The 21,607-nt window shown below is 37.2% G+C and overlaps 2 protein-coding genes across 2 annotated transcripts; both read left to right on the plus strand.

Annotated features, from left to right (window-relative positions):
• Nucleotides 1-554: 554 nt before the first annotated feature.
• Nucleotides 555-7,061, plus strand: LOC124642713 (zinc finger protein 69-like). Its single transcript, XM_047181315.1, has 6 exons — nucleotides 555-680; nucleotides 2,488-3,570; nucleotides 3,679-3,777; nucleotides 4,648-4,766; nucleotides 5,215-5,376; nucleotides 6,703-7,061. The coding sequence occupies exons 2-6, from the start codon at nucleotides 2,643-2,645 to the stop codon at nucleotides 6,937-6,939; spliced, it is 1,545 nt and encodes a 514-aa protein (XP_047037271.1). The 5' UTR covers nucleotides 555-680; nucleotides 2,488-2,642; the 3' UTR covers nucleotides 6,940-7,061.
• Nucleotides 7,062-12,124: 5,063 nt separating this feature from the next.
• LOC124642801 (vitellogenin-like) lies at nucleotides 12,125-18,817 on the plus strand. The gene is made up of 7 exons (XM_047181457.1): nucleotides 12,125-12,203; nucleotides 13,005-14,877; nucleotides 14,963-15,176; nucleotides 15,513-16,473; nucleotides 16,589-17,458; nucleotides 17,541-17,724; nucleotides 18,074-18,817. The coding sequence occupies exons 1-7, from the start codon at nucleotides 12,173-12,175 to the stop codon at nucleotides 18,558-18,560; spliced, it is 4,620 nt and encodes a 1,539-aa protein (XP_047037413.1). The 5' UTR covers nucleotides 12,125-12,172; the 3' UTR covers nucleotides 18,561-18,817.
• The last annotated feature ends 2,790 nt before the right edge of the window (nucleotides 18,818-21,607 follow it).

The following is a 21,607-nucleotide window of genomic DNA, read 5'->3' on the forward strand; positions in this document are numbered from 1 at the left end:
TTTGTATGAGAAGGATGCGACTGAACATGAAATTGGTACTTTGAAAGCACATGTTGTTACATTGAATTAAAGAAACTGGATGGTGCAGGATTCATCATTTTTTATGAGATAGTATTTGAGAAATAGCTATTTGCATTTCAATAGCCAATTATCCAAATAGCGAACCTCCCATTTACGAAATCGGTTAAAAAGTAGCCTTTGAACCATTCAAACCTACAAGAGTACGAAGAATAATTTGTGGATAGATAGAGTGCTCTTTCCTCTGACAATGACGTGAGATATCGATAATCACTGAATTATAATATTGAAGAGACTTGAAAAAAATCACATATCCTACCTACAATTGAAGCGCAAAAGTTTCTGTTGATTTAAACATAACAGAAAATAAATAACATTTTCAAACAATTTACTCTCCCAAAAATAAAACTGTAGCCCACAACACTACTTCACAACATGCGTTCTACTTTTCACACACATGTCCTTCCACATATGACTACATCTACGTCACCTTATGGTTTCAGTAAGGAGTTTTGACACGATCCCGTTAATCCCATGCTATTCCCTTCAATGTCTTGGTGTAGTTCGCTCGTGTGCTCCGCGCTTAAAAAGTTAGGTTATGTGTCACTTAGACAGTTCGCGCCAAAACTGTGACGTTTGTGTTTTTTGAAAATTTTTGATAAGTAAGTTTTTGATATTGTGTGCTTGTTTTTTTATTTGTGTTTTTTAATGTGTATGTTGCTATTTTTTTAATGTAGAAGATATTGATTGGTAGGCATTCAAAACGGTTGCGTAACTGAAAAAGTATATCTTTTAAAATACATTTTCAGGAAATGAGAAAATTACTCTGCATATATTTATTTCTTTATTCTAAGATTGTTTTAATTTTGTGTGACTAGAATATGAACTTTTTTTTTAAATTGTTCATATGTTGTATACCTACCTTAATGATATTCTAAAGTTGAATATTTTAAAATGATCAACCAAAGATATTTGGTAGAATTAAAAATTAATTAATTTTATAAGTATACCATGCATTATTCATCATTATTTATTCATATAAATTTAGGGAAACAAAATAAATAGTTAAGAGCCAGCAAAACCCCTTTTAAAATATACAAAAGTAGTACCTCACTATTTTCTGGTACATAATACAGTAGGGTCACGATTACAATAAAAGTTGCGATATAAATATTTCTTATCTTATAAAAATAATGAAATATAATTATCAGGTACCTTCTAAATGAAGAATAATTGTTTATTTTAACTTAAGATAAGTCTTGTATTGTTTTGTTTAGAAACGCGTAGATCATAATAAAAGGTGACTACGATATTTGTGTTGTAAAAAAAGAACATTAATTTCACGAAGTAGGTTCTTATTAGATTAGATATGCCTATGTACCTACCTACAATGATTTAGAAATAATACTTTGTAGTTAAGTATGCCGTTTTTTAAACCGCATGTTGATTAATATGCTGTTTTAAATATTATTTGAGGATCTTTGAATCCTTTTGATATATTTTTTTTGTTTGTTTTTTGTTTTTTTTTTTTTAACTTGCTTACGATATCATCTTGTACGGCTTACGTATATTAACGAAAGTATTTTAATGCATTGTAAAATTCGCTAAATCATTTATATTTCTTTATTAATTTAGCATAGAAAAGCCGAAGCTTTATTTTGAGTAAACCCGCGAGTAAAACGCAAGGTTTTACTCGCGGGTTTACTCACACTATCTATAATCACCATTTCCCTATTATTTCAAAAGTTTTGTTTCGGTTTGGAGGTCATGTTATTTATATATTAAACCAGTTTAAGTATTCTTCCTTCTAGCTTTGCAGTGGTCTGTTAAAAATAAAATCATGTTGTATATCTTACGCTGTCAAAATGTTCAGATTTATTTTTACATTACCTTGTAAATATTGGGCAACTTGGTAATCTTTACAGATAGTTATAGGAAAATGATCTGAACTTACATGAAATTGCAAGAACTATTATAACCGGGGAGAAGTAGCCTATATCTTTTTCAGGCTTTATCTGTGAACCAAATATTTAAATCGATTCAGTAGTTATAGGGTGAAAGAGTCTAATTACTTTCGCATTTATAATTTTTTAATCAAAATACTTCATATTACCTGTAAAAACTATTATTTTCTATCTCTCCATTTCATCCACTACTAATCAGACCAATACTTATTTTCTTATTGTATTAACCACGTGTACCTAGACAAGCTTAACAGTTATCCAAAAAACCTACTTATAGCTTAAGTTTTTTGCAACATTTGGCAGTCAAATTCTGATTGATAAAAAGATTCTGTCATAAATTAAAAATGTACCAGCGTGATTCAAAGACGCTCATTCAATATTTAAAAATAAAGCCCTTTTTGCATCATCTCCTTCCTCTAATAATAATAGGCTATAAGTCAGCCAACTAACACGTGTGTCGACTAAATAATAATTCTAAAGAGACGATTAAATTTATAATTCGCAGATGCTGGAGCCACGCGTGATCGTACACAGAGAAAGTTTATTTTTATAATAATAGCAAAACCATATGCGCAAAGTAGCGAGTAAACACCACATGTCAACACCTTACTTAGAGTCTTAGAGATTACTGAACTTTTGTAGGTAAATGAACCTAGGACAATGGCGCAATATGATATCATACCTTGCTATGATGATGAAGACATGTTCAGTGAGAGAAACGACAATGTAACAGACCTACATGCTTACTACATGTCACAGTTCAATTTAGAACTAGAGAATAGTAACAAGAATAAGAAAGTAGACAATTTCAAGTATGGAGTAGAAGAAAGCTTCGACTTTGAAGTTTTAGATAATTGGAATGGTCCCACAAATAATGAAGCAGATTTCGAGATTATAGATGAAGTTATTGACAGCAATATCAATGAGCAAAATATTAAGGAAGTACTCTTAGATTTAGATGGTATTGATTTTGGAGAAAAAGGTAGCAAAATGGACACTTATAAAACACAAGAAAACAAAATGTATCCTGTAAATAACGACTATATAGACGATGAATCACTTATTGACGAACTTTGTCGCGAAGATGGAGAATCCTGCAGACTAACGCCAGATTTCAATGAAGAATATTTAAACTCTCCATCGGAAAAGAATCAACTACCTTCCATAGAAACGGTATTTTCGAAAAGATATTGTAATTATAATGCCGAAGATGTGCAAATGCCTGAGTATCATAATATAACTCCGGTCCAACAAAACATTGGTGCTGTAAATAACTTAGAACATTACAGTTATCCGAATAACATTCTTTATAATTTAGAAGAAAGGAAATATGTTCTACCAGATACGCCAACCAGTTGTAATGAGTTTACTTTTGAAAGAAATGAAAGGAAGATATCAGTTTCAGAGTCTGTAGAAAGTGATGTACATAGTTCAAGTTATTATGACGAAAATTCTGAAAACTTCGATGAAGACGATCTGTTTGTAAATCTTGACGATTTTGGTTTGAATTTTGAGTCGGAGAATAATGCGAATATTGGAGATAATAAGGCTCAAAACCAGAGGAAGGCTGACAAAGATAAGAGTCAAGGTAAACAAATTGTTATATAACGATAGACTGCACTGCCTGTGATTATTTATTGCCTGGATGAAAGTAACTAAATTGATGAAAAGTTTAATGAAAGATTTTTTGTTTTAGGTGAAAGAGTATGTCTTTGGGAGCAGTGTTATGAAAGATATCCGAATCAAACGACGTTGGTGGAGCATATCGAGAGGGCCCATGTCAACACATACAAAGGTATATTTTGTACTTACTTACTTATGTACCCGGGGCTGCGGGATTGTTCGAAAGAGTTACCGCGGCCCTGGTACATAAAAAGCCTACGACGGAACACGACGGTTTTTAGTCAGTAAGAGTCTGACACTCCCTCACCGCTGCTAACCCACAGTGAGAGGGGTCATTTGATGATTTTTGACGTCGTTAAAAAAAAGGGTATCATGTATCAGTTTCCTAAGTCCAAGTCATGCAGAAAACATTTAAATATAAAAATAAAAGCTGTGCCTAATTTGTAAATTGTATGTACAACATTTATTTTATATGCGCATACGACAATATTTGATTAACGAAACCAAAAGTTCCTGCAAGATAGCAGTATAAATTAATATTGGTTATGAGAAACAAACATATGAATAATATATTATTTCCTGTTTCGCACATGTGCTATTTCCTATTAGGTTATTCATCTTTTTGACATTCAAGCAACCGTCTAGACAGTGTTATTTAATTCATCACGTCTTTTACCACCTTATTTAAAAACGTGGTCAAGCAATGCAAAATAAATCTAGTACTAAAGCCATTACTTTGTTCGAAAAGATGGATTAAACGGTAAACCTAGTATCCTATAATATAATAAAATGTGGTTTCACAGTTTTGGCCACATACTACATCTCACGCAGAAAGAGAAGGCTATTAGAAATAATCACCACTCTTTTCCAAGTTGGATTATAAAAATCAATCATTTTATTACAAGTTTTCTCATATAATATTTTTCCTTAACTTTTATAATATACAAAAGCTAAACGTACAAAATATTCTTCAGATAAAAGTTTTCTGGCGATTGAAAAATCGGCCCTTAATTTATAAATGTTATATTTTGTTTTCCCTTAGGTGATGAATTCAGTTGTTTGTGGCGCGATTGTGCTCGCGAACGCAGACCGTTCAACGCTCGTTACAAGCTGTTGATACACATGCGCGTGCATTCTGGACATAAGCCTAACAGGTGTCATGTGAGTACTTGCTTTATTTCATTGTTAAACTAAGCTCCTGTTGTCTCGTGTTTAAGGACTAGTTAGAAACTAGGTAAATTCTGATTTCTGTAAATTGCGTCAATTCATTACAAACGTACTTTGCTAACTTTAAAAACATAATGTGCCTACTTACCAAGGATAGTTTATTTCTCAAAGATGCCAACTCCAATGCTATATCTATAATACCATACAATGCCGAATAACTTAAAATCAGTTGCCAACAAATCAAGCCTCTTTAAACGTCATACACTTTGGAACATTAAGCAAGGGTTGCACCATTTAACCAAACCATAAGCAACCAAGAAATGGCCGCCCGCTGCTCAAATCAACGTTTTGACAACTGAAAATGCTTCGGTTATCGTTATAATGGTGCAACTCGCCGTTAACCATGACGTACCAAATATTCAAGAACGTACTATCTTTCTAGCACCCCGGCTGCGGCAAGGCATTCTCCAGACTAGAAAACTTGAAGATCCATGTGCGCTCTCACACTGGTGAACGTCCTTATGCCTGTCCTGCTCCTCATTGCAGGAAGGCTTTCTCCAACTCCTCGGATCGAGCTAAGCATCAGAGAACGCATTTTAATGCTGTAAGTATGGATGTTTGTAATCACTTAGGTACCTACTGATACATTAGGTATTTGATCCTTGACGAAAAAAGTGCCTTAGAAAAATATACGTGTAACGAAAAGTTAAAGGAGGTCCAATTTTGCATTATGTCAAGCGTTGGTTTTCAACTAAATATATTGCAATGGCAAAACTACTGAACTCACGAGGATATATTGTTTGGTGTTGGGAAAACAACTTTAAAGTAAGGTGCCTTCAAGTTTATGAGACAAGATAGATTTTAATGCATTTGTAAGCGGTAATAGAAAACCTGTTATAAACTATGGTACAAAAAGCATTAGAGATTTACCTGAGTATACGCAAAACATCATTGTCCCTTGGGACACATTATTTGAAACAAGAAGTCACAGTTTTCAACTTATACAAGATAAACACAATCTTAATACAATTATTATATTAAGCAAGATCCGAAACTAAAAGTTTTGAATTAGCCAAAACACTGACATCGAAAGGTCAAAGTGAACCAAAAACAAAAATGATTTTGCAAAAATAAAGTCTGAATTTTGGTTGCGTAACTTTGTAACTGATCGTCAAAATGTAGGTACCTAATCTTTTCGCCTGTTAGCGGAAGATTACTGAAATTGCTCTCTTATCCTAAAGTAAAAACAAAATTAGGAATAATTAACATTATCAAGCTTTTACTTTGAGTTAATGATTATTATATGAGTGAGTGAAAAAGATAACCTTTGGATGTCTAAACGTAGAATGTAGAATTGAGGTTAGATTGACCCAGGGCGTGTATTTCGTATGACATCTTTTAGGAAAGAAAGACCTATCGCAAGGTTTAAATTATTTGCCAGTGAAAAGTCTTTTGATAAGTTCTGGTCAGATAAAATGTAGAAGCTAGTACAATGAACGAATTGCGTGAAAAAGCTGTAGCTAGGGAGAATATTTACTTGCGACAAGACGTCAGACAGGGAAATAAGAAAGGGGTAGACATGACGCACCGGCCACCAATCCAAAATTGGTATAAGGGCAGGATGATGTTGAGGAATCATAAAAGCCAGGAGGAAAATAGCAGCGCATTCCCAGTTTTATGTTTCAAGTGCGATTCACTCTCAACTTCAGAAGTGCGTATTGAACAGGGCAGTCAGGAATACCAAGGTTTAAATCCCGAACATTTCAGGGCCACCGATGAAAACCTGCTAAAAACTGTCTTCAAGAATAGCCTATACTCATACCAATCCGTTCAGTCCTCATACCGTGACTCAAAAAATAAGCTCAATTTTGCAATTACAATACGTATTACTAAATTCAGCATTTTCTATATCATCACCCCTTCTTTTCAGAGACCATACGCCTGCGGAGCAATCGGTTGCGGCAAGAGATACACAGATCCTTCTTCTCTTCGGAAGCACGTGAAGACCCACCCCCACATTACCAACGTGCCTCGGACCTGCATACCCGCAGCCAGGCCGATAAGGAAACCTGATCAGGAACAAACGGTACCAAGCTCTCCAGCTAAGCTGACGACCCTCAGGTGTATAAGAGATAAGTTGACTGTACCTAGGTTGCAGAAATTGTAGATTGATGGCCATTTTTACCGGCTACTGATAGTCTTTGATAACCTATCAGCAACTTATCTGACAGATGAACTGTAACTTTTGGTTTCATAGGTCTCGGATAGCAATATCTGGAAAAAATATAAGCAGCCTTTATGTGGCAGATAGCAATAACTATCAGAGACTAACCGAAACTTTATCGGTAGCTGGCGATACCGGGCCTATATCGATTACTTTCTTTGTCAACTTGTGGACTGTGTCTTCCATTGTTTTTTGACAGTATTCACTGAATAGTAAATGATAGTGGTACTAGTAATTATGTATACCAAAGAACTATACCAAAATTAAATAATACTTCCCAATGATGACACAATGTAGGTACGTCCTTATCATTAAAAGTTCAGGTGCGATGACCTCTATATATATCTTGCAGGGAAAGATGAATTTTGAAAATGTTTTTGGATATGCGCGGTTACGACATCATGTTTTAGTGGTTTTATCTTGTACTAGCTTCTGCCAGCGGTTTCACCCGCATCCCGTGGGAACTACTTCCCGTACCGGGATAAAAAGTAGCCTATAGCCTTTCTCGATAAATGGGCTATCTAACACTGAAAGAAATTTTCAAATCGGACCAGTAGTTCCTGAGATTAGCGCGTTCAAACAAAGAAACAAACAAACTCTTCAGCTTTATAATATTAGTGTAGATGTAATATTCATGTAAATTAATGACTTCTATGAATTCTAATAACTGTGCATTTGAGCACTGGACCAGGGGTAATTTCGAATCCTACCAAGGTATTTAGAATAATGTTGTATCTAGACCAATGAAATGTAAATCAAAGAAGTATACTAATTACGTAGATAGTGGGACCATGTAATATAAAAATATTTTTCCTAGATTTTAAGAAACGAATGCTCAAATTAAGACTTCAGTTTTACATAAAGTACGAAGCGGTTATAAATAGTGTCTTTATTGAAAACTTAGCTCAAAAAAAGACTGAAGTAACATGATTGGCTCAATTTTTGCTACTAGTATTAATTAACATTAATTAACGATTATAGCTTGTGTTAAAAACACAATAAAATCACGTAGAATAGTACATTTTTTTAGTTGATTAGTTTAGGTAAAACTTCGATTCCAATTAGATCATTTTAGATTTTAATAACAGAAAAAATTGTTTGTAAATAATATCTAATCATATGTTTTGTGTTGAGAAATGCCACATAGGGGATAAATTGTTTATAAAGAGTATGTTTTTATCAAATTTATTGTTGTTGCTAATTACTATTCTGAGATAAGAACTCAGAAAGAGTGATATCTATTCAATACTAGCTTGTTGGTGCGACTTTGTCTGTATAATAATTTTATCTTTTCAAAACAATGCGATGTGAAGCAATTATTTTTATCGCTTTTGATAAAAGCTGGAGAATTTTGCAATTAATGCTGAGTACCTAGGATCTCCTGGATTCGGTGGTAGAGTGAAAATAGCGAATATTTAAGAAATGTATCAATTCTTTGATCTCCATGACGGTTTTATTGTATTTGTTACATTTTTTAGGAAATAAAATATAGAATTAAGAAAAAGTTCCATTTGCACCTATATTTGCTCAATTAGATTGTAAGATTTTGTACATTTTTTACGTAAGAACTTTAGGCTACGTAAGCATTACTATAAAAAAAAAACAATATTGTCTGTAAACACCTAGGTATATACCTATGTAAGATTTCAAAAGTCTTATAAGTATTATAATTAGCATAAACATGCAGTATTGTAATATGCAATCAATTATCTAGAACTGATATTTTTCATTGTTCAAAAATGCTGTGAAATTCCTTTGAAAACCTTAAACCTTCCTTGTTACTAGTTGGCTACCTCTATCGGGTATTGAACCCACGATACGAAGTGAAATAGCCAATTGATTAGCGACTACACTTAAGAGTGTTTTTATGCTAACGGATTCTCCTCTCGCTTTATTCGTGCGGCTACGCGCGGATTATTCCAGCGTTGTAGTGTCGTAGCATGCGATGGAAAATAATTGACCTAACAATTGAACTACCGGTCCGGTACCCGTTAATTGGCAGTCGTTACGGGTAATCAGTAACCAGTTAGTCTGACACCAGTCTAACCAAGAGGTATTGGGTTGCTCGGGTAACTAGGTTGAGGGGGTCAGATAGGGCATTCGCTCCTTGTAAAGCACTGGTACTCAGCGACATCTGGTTAGACTGGAAGCCCACCCCAACATATTTGAGAAAAAGGCTCGGAGGAGGATGATGAATTGAACTACCGGTTCAAACGATGACTCTTGGAACTACATGACAGATTGATTGCCAACTGTAAAAGCGCTTTTATTAAAGCGGTTTCCTTAGTGTTTACAATCAATATTGTGTTAAGGCACGTTTTGGAAGCCAGCTAGGTCGGCAGTTACAATCGGCAGCTTGCTTCCAAAATGTACCTTTATATAGCAGTTAAGTTATTCCTAATCTGTACAAATGCATGCTTTCCAAAGAATCTCGTTTAGGATTACATAAGTATTTTCCGTTTTGAGATCTCTTTATTTGCTCATTATATTTTTATTTTATACTTTGAAGGCAGATACTGCCGTTAATTTTAATGCTCAAATAAATCTAAGATACTATTAGATTTGTTGTTTCAATACTTACGGTTTCCAAAAAGTACCTAACGTAATAAGACATTTGAATAGATTCACTCACCTTTTGATATTCTCACTTTTTCATTTAAAAACTCTAGCCACTGAAAAAAAGCATCGAGCATCCTTTTCCATTTCATACTAACTCCTTAACTCATTCTGTTCAGCTCGATTATTCGAAAGAGTTAACGTGCCCTGGTGCATTAAAGGCTTAAGAAGAACCATGGTGGGTTTTAGTCAGTAAGAGTATGATAAGTACTCACGCTGCTAACCCACAGCGGGATTTGATGATTTCCCATCAAAAAAGAAAAGACAAGCAGTCACTCCATGTATGACACTAGCACCTAATCAGTTACAACAAAACTAGAAGTCGATTTCAACATAGTGGAGAAAAGGCTACGCATGATGACTCAAAGTCATCTTCCGAGCCTTTTTCCCAACTATGTAGGGGTCGGCTTTCAGTCTAACCGGATGACTCAAAGTGTAGTGCATTCTTTCATATGAGGATGGACTACTTTTGCGATACCTACTTGTTACTCTTATTAAGAGAGAGGAGTCTTAAGGTGTGCTTTTCACGAAATGATGGTGTTACTCAGCAAATAATTATGTTTAACAGGTCAGTTAGACAGTCGACCCATGCGAAGCGCTTGCACTTACATTATTTGAGTGTAAGCCAGTTTTAAAAACGCGACGTCTACCTGATTAAATGTTCGCCATCTATGGTGATTAAATTGTCCACCAACTATGGCGAACATTTAATTGTTAATAATAATTGCTCACACACTGGTACCCAGCTACATCCGGTTAGACTGGAAGCCGACCCCAACATACATTGGGAAAAAGGCTCGGAGGAAGAAGAATTGCTCACACACAGGTGCACTACCTATTCCTTCACTTTCATACCCCGATATGAAGGCAATTCGACAAGACCGGGAGAGGCCCAAGGTCGCCATTTATGTGCTCTCCGAAGCACAACATTTGAAAGAAAGAAAGAAACACATTTAATTGTATATCTATTAGACATAGATCTAGACAACGACAGGATATTTTAATCCCAGCGATATTTACATACAAGGTTTTTAAAGAATCAGAGCCCGAGAAAAAAGATCTGGAAATAAAATATGCACATAGTACCTTAACACTTTCACAACACTTCACCAATCACTCTCCGTGATCATATAGGTTCCAATTTAGCTGGCATCACTGGTAATCCGAAGATAATAGATTTTTCATTTGAGTTATACGTGATATATACTTATTTGTGATTTATAATGTGTTACAAAGAAATACCTGTAGTATGTTTTCCTAAATATCATAAGTCACACTAAGGAGCCCGGAGTCTGGAAGTTGGCGGTGTTACACCCCCATGCCTGGAAAGGCACATGCCTAAGCTACTCAGTAGCAGTCGTCGTTACAATTCCACGTCAGAGGCCGTCAGGAGGATTTGAGAATACTCTGACACTAGGAATTGTTAGCTGCTTAAACCCGCAGCTCACTCGATAAGAAGGATTAGGTACTATAACTATAACTTGATCTGCCGAGGAAAAAATACGAACTGACAAACTGACAGTTACTTTCACAAATTGCATCATGATAAGACCTTTCTGTACCTTGTCATTGAGAACTTATCGAAATTATTTTTATCTACAACGTTTATATTATTATTGAAATGACAATGTTCTATTATTATCATTAGCATAACTTGAGATGCTTATGCTATATAATATGATGTATAGGTAATATATTCTGGGGATTAAATTCCGATTCTTGAAAACCGTTCTCTAAAAAGCTTTTCCAAATCAAAAAGCCGAGCATTGCTTCTCAGCATGGGAATTTTAAATATTTTTAGGTACACTTGATGTTGATCACGATCAAGTAGTTAAAATCTTCATATTTTAGGCAGCCTCTTATGTTTGCAATTTGAAGAAATCAAATGCTAATATTCTTGAAGACGTTTTCAAAATTGCAGTGACTGCAGCTACCGGTAAAATTGGACCAAACATTACAGATTTTTAAAACACGGTAATGAGAATTTAACTAATTGCTACGTATGGCTTTTGGGGGTTTCAGCACTTATGAATTGGCAAATATTTCTATGAGCCGACCAAAGAGAAAATAATTTTCGATTTTTATATCTAAAGAAACATCTAATACTAAAGAAAATTATGTTAGGCATAGAAAACACACAATAAGTCTCAACTATTTTTAAGAATGTGGGACCATATCCAAAAGAAGCTAATCTATGAAACTTACTACAATAGCACACGAAAATATAACTATTACTATTTTGTTTGTAGCTACAAATGAAGAATTAGAGGTATACGATAACGCTTAGTAACTTAGGAAATGAACACAAGAACCAAAAGTCTAGGTAGACATAATTTTGCACGACGACTAAATCGATAAAAAATCAGTAACTATCTTAAATACTGATTTTTGAGTGGGTGGTGACGTTATTTTTGGATTTGCAGTTATCTGTTACGCTTACGGGTCAGGGGTCTTGCAGAGTTGATTTGTGGGATAGTATAAAAGGCTATGTGATTGAGGTTTCTGCATCAGAAGTGTTCGCAATAAGCAGCACTGCAGACGATCACTGGACACTTGGACCATGAAACTCTTGATACTGACGGCGATTATCGGTGAGTTGAACTTTCTTTATTACTTAGTACATTTATTGATAAGAATTTTGCATGAATATATTTTCGGTTTTTTGTGTACCTCGGTATTACAAAAGTAATTTTTACCTACTCTCTTTCTGGTAGGTCTCAAATGATACGCAATCTTAACTCTTTCTTTAGTATTTTTTGTCAATTTTTCCACTTTATACTTAATCGTTGCACTGGCTAGGCATATGCTCATTTTTAAAGCTCATGATTAAGCTGCGTCTAGCACAATAGGGCCATGGATGGATGGCCATTTATGTTTCTCACTGATCACTAGCCTGAACGTCTTACATAGAAATATAATGACGTTTTCTAACTGGTATGTGTATGAGTATGATTGGCCCTTTGATCCTGTTGATTTTTATAACTTCTATACAACTTGTTGTGTTTTGTTAGCACCCATATCACATGCTAATCAATAGGTTACCATGGGGCTAAGCATTTTTAATTAATTAATAATTAGCCTTAGGATGACCTTACGGCTTTCTAAAAGTTTTATCAGTTTAAAATATTTATAATGAAAATTAGTGTAATTATAATTTAGTCAGTGAACCAAAATAATTAAATGTTTAGGGTCAGTTACGAGATATATACTGAAAATATTTAATCATAACCTTCACAGAAAATTATTTATGTTTTTTACCTAGCATTTTTTAAAAGGCTCATAAACGGTTTACCTGAAGGATTATTACTGAATATGTCCGGAATAGGTTAGGTTAGGTTACAAACACTTAACCTATGTTTTGACAAAATAAATAATCATTTAATTCATTACAGCCGCGGTAGCGTCGAGCCCGCTCACCCAAAACAAAAGCTGGCCATGGCAGGTCGGTAAGGAGTACCTGTATGACGTGAACACCTACACCGTCGCGTCTTTCGATGGCAGCAACAGCAACGGAAACGCCTTCAAGGCTCAGTTCGCCGTCCGCGTGGTCGCTCCCGGCTACCTCCTCGCCAAACTGACCAACTCAGTGTACGCACAGGTTCAGGATGAGAAAGTTACGTTCAGCGTCTTACCTTCCGACCTCAAGTACCAGCCCGTCCAGATCTCAGACCAACCCTTCGAGATCTTCGTCAAGGGCGGCCGTGTCAAGGCTTTCAGTGTCCCCAAAACACTCTCCGTTGCTCACGAGAACTTACTGAAGGGTCTCATCAGCGCTCTACAAGTTGACCTCTCTCCTTACGGCCATGTCGATAACTTCCCCAACAGCTACGACAAGGAATCTTTCCAAGGTATCTTCAAGAAGGTCGAAGCTGATCTGTCTGGTGAATGCGAGACCCTTTACACCGTTTCGCCTGTTTCCGCTGAATGGCGTCGTGAATTCCCCAACTTCGCTTCAGAGGAGGCACCTATCGAGGTGATCAAGAGCAAGAACTACGGCTCATGCAAGAAGCGTTCTGCGTTATACTCCGGTGTGCCAGAAGGCTCCATCTGGAACGGCATCGCTTATGAAAATGACGAACAACAGTTGATCAAGCAAACTTCTGAAGCCCGTATTGTGGCAAGCAAGCAAGGCACCATCTACAAATCTGAAGTCCTTAACTCAGTCTTTGTCAGCCCTCTCCTTTACGGTAAACAGAAGGCTCAAGTTACCAGTTATGTTAAATTCTACCTTGCCTCGGTCCAAGACAGTGGTGCTGAGTGGAAAAAACCTGAAGGAGGCCGCTCTATCGACTCCCTTATTTTCACTATGAGCGAATCTATGTTCCTCCCTAAGGTCTCAGACCAAAGTATTGCTAACTCTCAAAAACTGCTCCAGGAAATGGCTCCCCTACTGCAGTCACCCAGCCAACTGCCGAAGGCTGATTTCCTGTCAAAATTCAACATCCTTATACGCCACTTAGCTACCTTTAACTCCGAGCAGCTGACTGTATTGAGCAACAGCGTTGAAATCGCCAGGAACTCCAAGAACGCCGCTAAGAACGCTATGTGGATCATCTACCGTGATGCTCTCGCTCAATCTGGTACCGTTGCTGCATTCCAACAAATCAAGTCCTGGGTGCTTGCCCAAAAGATCAACGGTGAAGAAGCAGCTGAGCTGATTTCTGGTATCGGTGCCGCCCTCCGCTACCCTACTAAACAGGTCCTGACTGAATTTTTCGAATTCGCCATCAACCCCGAAGTTCAGCAACTGAAGTTGGTTAACACCTCAGCCCTGTTAGCTGCCACCAGATTCAGCCGCAATGTTGAGGATAGCTTATATGTAGTCGAATCTATCATTCCTTGGCTTTCGAAGGAATTGAAACAGGCTGCTCAGAACGGCGATACAGTCAAGGCCCAAGTTTACATTAGATCACTCGGAAACTTAGCTAACCCAGAGATCCTGAAAGTATACGCTCCATACTTGGACGGCAGCATTGCAGTGAGCAAGTACCTGCGCGTCCAGATTGTCGCCAGCCTGAAGACTTTGGCTAACCTTAAGGATGAAAACGTTCGTGCTGCACTTTACAGTATCTTGAAGAACACTGCTGAGCCCTACGAAGTGAGAGTTGTTGCTATCTTGAACATCTTCCTGAACGAACCCACCGCTGAAATGATGCAAATTATGGCACATATGACCAACGACGACCCTAGTACCCAAGTTCGTGCTGTATTAGCAAACGGCATTAACTTCGCAGCTGGACTTAAGAGCCCACGCTTCTCTGTACTGTAAGTTTCTTCAGCACTTACAATATTCTAACATAAGATACTTTTTTATATTGTATTGATGATTAATGCTTAATTTTATTTACAGGGCTAAGACTGCTAAGGCTGTCCAACCTTTTGTTGCTAAAGAGAAATTCGGATACCGCATCTCCACTGACAGTCTTATTGATGAGTACACCAGCGAAGATGACTTCACCTTCTTCAGGGAACTGGCATACGTTGGCAGCGAAGACAACTTCTTCCCTGTATACCACAGAACTGCGCTGAGGACTAGGGGCACCAACTTGAATGAGGAAAGCCAGGTAATAAACCGACTTTTGATATGGTAAAAAATACATTCATCATCATCAGCCTTTTTATAGTCCCACTGCTGGGCACAGGCCTGCTCTGACACAGAGAAGGATCGAGCGTTAATCACTACTCTTTCTCAATGTGGATTAGTGATTTCAAAGTTTGTAAGTCTAGGTTTCCTCGAGGTGTTTTCGTGTGCCAATATGTCATTGGTATCTTACATATACTCAGAAAGTATGTACAGTCCTCTACACACAAACTTAGAAAAGTTGCATTGGTACTTGCCTGAGCGTGAAAATTTATTTAATTAACTTTTTCCGGCTCTAACAGTTGTTTTTTTTTCGCAGATCACTTTGTCCGTCTCAGGCGTGCAGCAGATTATTGAGCACATTGCCGATTTGATCTACGAACCTAACAAGGCCAAGGTAGACTTGAAGTACTCTGCTAAGAAGATCGCTGAAAAACTGAACCTCAAGCGTCAAAAACCCGACCCCATTGAAGGAGCTCTCTTCCTCGAGAACTTGAACCAGCAAAAACTCATCACTTTCAGTGAAGCTGACCTCATCGCTTTCATTACTAGCACTGTTGAAAACATTGAAAAACTATTCAATGGTGTCGATGTCCAATACACTAAGATATTGAACAACAAACTGACATACATCGTTTTCCCTCTTGCTTCTGGTATGCCATTCTACTACGAGTACAATGAACCTCTTATGTACTCTTTCAACGGCCAAGCTAAAATCAAGGTTGACAGGAACAGTAAATCCTTAGCCGGCTCTCTGCAGAAGAACATTGACTTCACTTATGCGAGAAACGTAGATGGCAGTGTTGGTTTCTTGGATACGCTCAATGATGTATACGCTTTCGCTGGAGTCATCAACAAGATTCAATTCTACATCCCCGCCAACCTGAACACCGTGATCACACCAGGACAAGTCAAACTGAGCTTCAAGCTTCCCGAGCATGATGCTAGCTTTGTTCACCTGAGCGTTTGGCCCTACACTACTCTGAAAAAGGTTGATTCTATCCAGGCTATTTCTGAACTCCCATCGACCAAGATCATCAAACGTGCCGAGAAGGTTGTATCTAATGATATTAAATTTGGATACTTAGCCGGTGTCTCCCTCCTTTTCGAAGGATACTCCTACTCTTCTGACTTCAAGTCGACAGATCTCTACGACACAGACATTGTTTCGAGTATTGGTACACTTTTCTACCCGAAAGATATCGCCTTGACTGAGTTTGAGCTCAAATACAATGCTAAGGAGTCCACCAACAAGGATGTGACAGTCACCCTCTTCTCTGGTAAGTTGAATATACTTTTTGCCACTCCTTGGCATTGTCTTACGTAACTTATTATCTGGCGCAGCTAATTTTATAACATTTTGCTCTTTATTTCAATGTTATACCTTTCTTTCAGACACATTGTACAACCAGAAACAAAGTGGTGAACTGGCACCTGCTGCTCTCTTCAAGGACGTGTCTGCTAACAGCCAGGCTCGTCGTGAAGAGATCGTCAAGCGCGCCGCCACCGGTATCGAGTCTGCCCAAGTGGAGCTCTACGATTTTAGCGCTGTCTTTGAAGGAAAGAAGAAGGTCGAATATGTCCTCACTGCTGCCATCGCCGACAGCTTCGTTGACAACAAGTTCCAGGGAGTATTCTTCTTGAGCAGCTGGCAAGAACAGATCAACGCAGTATTCAAGGTCATCAAACCTAAGATTGCTCCTCTCAACTTCAAGGAAGCTTTGAAGAACCAAATTAAGGTCACTTACGATCTTGACTTGAAGGTCGGAAACCAGAAGAACATTCACCTCCAAGGTTACAGTGAACGTAGCGAGACTTACACCGAACAATTACAAAATGACCCCTCTGCCCAGAAATGCTTGGAAGAGACTAACGAGAACAACACCTTCCAAAGGGATTGCTACAAGCTAATCGTTAAGGCACACGCTCCCGACTTCTTCAAGGCTTCAGTAACTTACGAAGACAAGGAACTGACCCCAGTAGCTCTGAAGAGCATTACTGAGTACTATGACATCTTCAAGTCGAGGAACTCCTACACTGAGGAAGAGGACGTTTTGAGGACCATTGAGAACGGAAAACTGGAAATCGAAGCTCAGTTCTTCTACGAAGAAAACTACGCTAACTACGAGTTCGCATCCCAATACGGAGTGCTCCGTTTGAACAACGTTGAGGGTGTGGCTTACTACCCCTTCGGCTTTGCTGTGTACGCTCCCATCACTGCCGTTGAGCGTTCATACAACTACTACTACGGCGAGCAATACACTCGTGAGTCATACTTTCAAACTATCTTGTTATTTCAGTTATAGATTTATGTAGGTCTTACTAACACTGTCTTCATTTCCAACAGCCTACTGTGTTGTGGACAGCAGCAAGATCCAAACCTTCAGCGGCCGCAGCTACGACTACGGTCTGTCCGGCTCCTGGCACGTGGTAATGGTGGACGAGTCCAATGACTACGGCAAGTGGACCGACCTGGTCATCCTCGCGAGAAGGCCCAGCGAGAAGCAGGAGGAGGTCTACGTATCATACGTGTAAGTGTTAGCATTATCCAAACTATATACCTATTATGAGAATAAGAGTAAGAAGAATAAGAATCATTTATGTGCATTTATCTATTTATGTATGCGAAAGAATCCATGCCTGACATGAAGGTGGCTCAGTAGAAATATTGTGTTGTGGAGAAAATGAAGAGAACCATATAAGTTTTTGTGTGTATGCTCATGGTGTCCTCGAGTTGTAGATGAAAAATGCATTTTGCCTTAAGTATAAGTTTACTAATTCTATCATTACATTCTTAAAGGTTCTTTTCGTAGAGATATAAGAATGCGATGCAAACAAATACCTACTACCACTTACTACATAACAAAATTTCTTTTGCAGGACCGAAGATGGTAAATACATGGAGCTGCACATCAAGCCTGCCGGTATTGACGTCAAGACCAACGGCAAGAAGGTTTCGGAAGGCACCCTCACCTCATACTGGAACGATGAAGCTGAAGCTCCTTTGCTGCAGTACTACACCTTGGCTGAAGGCGTCCTCGTCTTCAACATCAAGAACGGAGCCATCCGCATCGTCTACGACCAGCAGAGGCTCGCCATCTTCACTGATGAGCACCGCAAGACCACCAGGGGTGTCTGCGGACAGGACTCCACCCAAACTCGTGACGACTACATCACGCCTTACGGTATTGTGGACTCTCCTCAGCTATACGGTGCGTCCTTCGCTTTGGACGGTGAGAACAGCGACCCCAAGACTGAGGCGCTGAAGAAGGAAGCTCAACAGAAGGCATACCAGCCTTTTGTCAAGTACACCAACATCCTCAGCTCTGACTCTGAATGGAGCAAGGCTAAGAACCACTCCCACTAAACTATAAATTGATAATTTATGGAACGATGACCGAGCTAGTCCTATCGAAAGATGACTACAATGTGCAATTGTAAATATAGTATGAATCAAATATTTATAAATATACGTATCTATTTGAACATATCAGTGTATATAACAAAGTATTTCTAATTATGTAATTGTATCGTATGTAACTTAACAACCTTACAACATCACATGAAAATGTACCTGTAAAACGTTGATAACTTATTGAAGTTACATTAAAATATTATAAATGATTACTGTATTTTATTTACATTCCAAGTAAAAACTTGGCGCATTCATTGCAATTGTTTCTGATAATAGTGTAGGACTGTAAGTCCCAAAGGCTTGATCAATTTAGCAAACCTGATTATTTTGATCTTCAAGTAGGATGGGCCATAAATAATATAGTTCAGGAATGGGGACTTCTTCTCGGTAAAAGTGACTCTACCACTTCTCACACATGATTCAACTTGCAACCATCTGAAACTTATTCGGAAAGTAAAAGTGTTACAAAAACAATTAACCCGTTAGGTGGATATCTACTTACACATTTGTTTAATTATCATGTCTGATTAGTTTCTTTTTCACACTAACAGACAAAATATAGACATAAAGAAATCATTATCTAAGTTTATATTACAACGTAATAACAGTTTTTATCTCTCTCAGCTGTTGCCTAGTCGCTTTTTTATATTTTTGCTTAATTAAAGTGAGATTTAAATAAATTGTTTGCAAGTTGATGATGACTGCCGAAAGTTCTGCAAGAAATTCAATACTCTCTATATGAAAGTAATGCTCTCTGTAGGTATACTTTACAACTACTTACTTGCAGTATTAAGAACTAGAGCGATCAATTGTTATAAGGTTCTTCTAACCTACAGACAGATGTGTTGCTGGGGAGTTTGTTGTGCCACTTCTTCTTCCCAGCAAAAACACATAGGAAGTGGTGAAGGGTGGGCGTTTTGGGGGCTGTCTTTTGTCAATTTCTGACGTTCAAAAGTGCTGTTTTGCAGTCTTGAATAAATGACTTTTGATTTGATTTGATGAAGAAAAAACAGGCTGCGCCGACCCCAAATATAATTAGGATAAGGGCAGGAGAGGATAATGATGACTAGTTTAGTTACAACTATAGTTTTGGCTAATTAGAAGTTATCCGTTTGATTTATTGCGAATTCTTCAGTTTAGTTCTTATCCAAAAGGTTTGCTTGTCCGGTGGTTATTTTTTAATTGACACCTGGTTAGCCAAAATGTAAACTAGTAAGTACTATTGCAAATGTGTGATACGTCAGGTGCCCTAACTCACTAATAAATGCAAATATGATTTTCACTTCCTGAAATGAAAGGAAAATACAATTTCAATTGTGCTTCTGAAAGGAAATTGTTAAAAATATACAATAAAAGTGGTAGGCTAAATCTTATCCAATTTATTCACAATATATTTACATTAATTGAAAATAAAATAAACTTATATATGTCGCAGTGATATGATAAAAACGGGGATTTGATCAATTCCCTAAGGGACTTGATCAAATCACGGAGGATGTTAAAATAACAACACAGACACAGAACAGATTCCTTATTACACACACCTGATTATCATAATTATGTAGGTATGTCTTACCAAATAAACCTTTAAAATATCAAAGCAAAATTATTTTTGTCATATCACTAAACCAATTTAGGGATTTGTTCAATTCACTAGATTTGTTTAGGGAAAAGATAAAATCGTGTTGTTATTTTAACATCCTCCGTGATTTGATCAAATCCCTTAGGGAATTGATCAAATCCCCGTTTTTATCATATCCCGGCGACATATATATATATACAACTTAAAACTAATACAGTGCATCAAAAAATTGCTCCTCATCGCTGTCACTGGGTAATGTACCCAAAAGACTGGCAGCATTGCCACGTTGGATGGCAATGCTCAACCTCTGTGCGAAATAAAAGCCAGCCTTTGGTCCTTATCCAATTGAGGGTGCTTAGTTACTACTAACATGTTTCACATGTTTCAACAAAATCCATGTAGTAAGCAGATTTTGTGTGAAAGAGAACCAAATACATCATATATTCTCGCTGTTCTAAATTCTATTGGGAAAGTGAATAAAAATAATATTTAATTATATAAGTATGCAAAGAGATAAAAATGTAACTTTAATCGGATGGCCATTATTTTATTTTAGGCAATTGTTTATAAATACAAATGCCTGAAAAAAGTTGTTATTGTTTAAAAATGAATGATAAGCACTTGAAACGTTATTATGTAACATAATTATGTTGCTAAAATATAGGTATAGGTACTTTTTTCTACGGCTCAAAGTAAATGAATAAAATTACATAGAAGTTTTGCTGTGAGTTGCACCATTCGACTATAATGATAAACGAAATATTTTCAGGCGGCCAGTACACGGATGTTTATGATTTGGTAATTGTTATAAATAAACGGTGCAAAGCTCATCCTTAATGCTATAACGGAGAAAAGTCCACCACAGACCTGATAAACATCTGGGGCTGCGGGATTGTTCGAAAAAGTTACCGTGGCCCTGGTACATAAAAGGCCTGCAAAGGAACATGATGGGTTTAGTCAATAAGAGTCTGACACTTTCTCAAGCTTCTAACCTACAGGCTAATTTGATGAATTCCCATAAAAAAGACCTGATAAACATGAGCAAAAAAGATAAGATGTAAGTAGACAGAAGTCAGAAAGGCTGACAAGCAGGCTTTCGGGTCTCCCAAGTCACTGGTTTGAGGAGTTCAAATAAGCAGTTGTAGTCCATGCAAAAACAATTGGTACAAACTCAGGTTCATCTGGTTATACTGGAAGACAACTATGCTGGGAAAAGGCTAGGCAGATACTTGACATTCGTTTTATCTTAAACGAAGTTTTTTTACGTAAGGAGATAGCTACTTTTTCGCACTAATCGATAATTATATAATATTATTCAAAATTATGCACTTTTCACTACAGTTAAAAAAAGTTGGATCATTTGTACGTTATTGAGCTCCTCCCTGACAGTCATCAAGGTAAACCTATAATCAATCAC

Source organism: Helicoverpa zea, chromosome 25 (genome assembly GCF_022581195.2).
Source record: "Helicoverpa zea isolate HzStark_Cry1AcR chromosome 25, ilHelZeax1.1, whole genome shotgun sequence".
In the NCBI taxonomy this organism is placed as follows: Eukaryota; Metazoa; Arthropoda; class Insecta; order Lepidoptera; family Noctuidae; genus Helicoverpa; species Helicoverpa zea.

Coding starts and splice junctions, on each gene's coding strand:
- LOC124642713 (XM_047181315.1), top strand. CDS start 2,643: ATGGCGCAATATGATATCATACCTTGCTATGATGATGAAGACATGTTC. Junction 3,778..4,647: donor CCATGTCAACACATACAAAG/GTATATTTTGTA, acceptor GTTTTCCCTTAG/GTGATGAATTCAGTTGTTTG. Junction 5,377..6,702: donor AGAGAACGCATTTTAATGCT/GTAAGTATGGAT, acceptor CCTTCTTTTCAG/AGACCATACGCCTGCGGAGC.
- LOC124642801 (XM_047181457.1), top strand. CDS start 12,173: ATGAAACTCTTGATACTGACGGCGATTATCG. Junction 14,878..14,962: donor AGCCCACGCTTCTCTGTACT/GTAAGTTTCTTC, acceptor TTTTATTTACAG/GGCTAAGACTGCTAAGGCTG. Junction 15,177..15,512: donor ACTTGAATGAGGAAAGCCAG/GTAATAAACCGA, acceptor TTTTTTTCGCAG/ATCACTTTGTCCGTCTCAGG.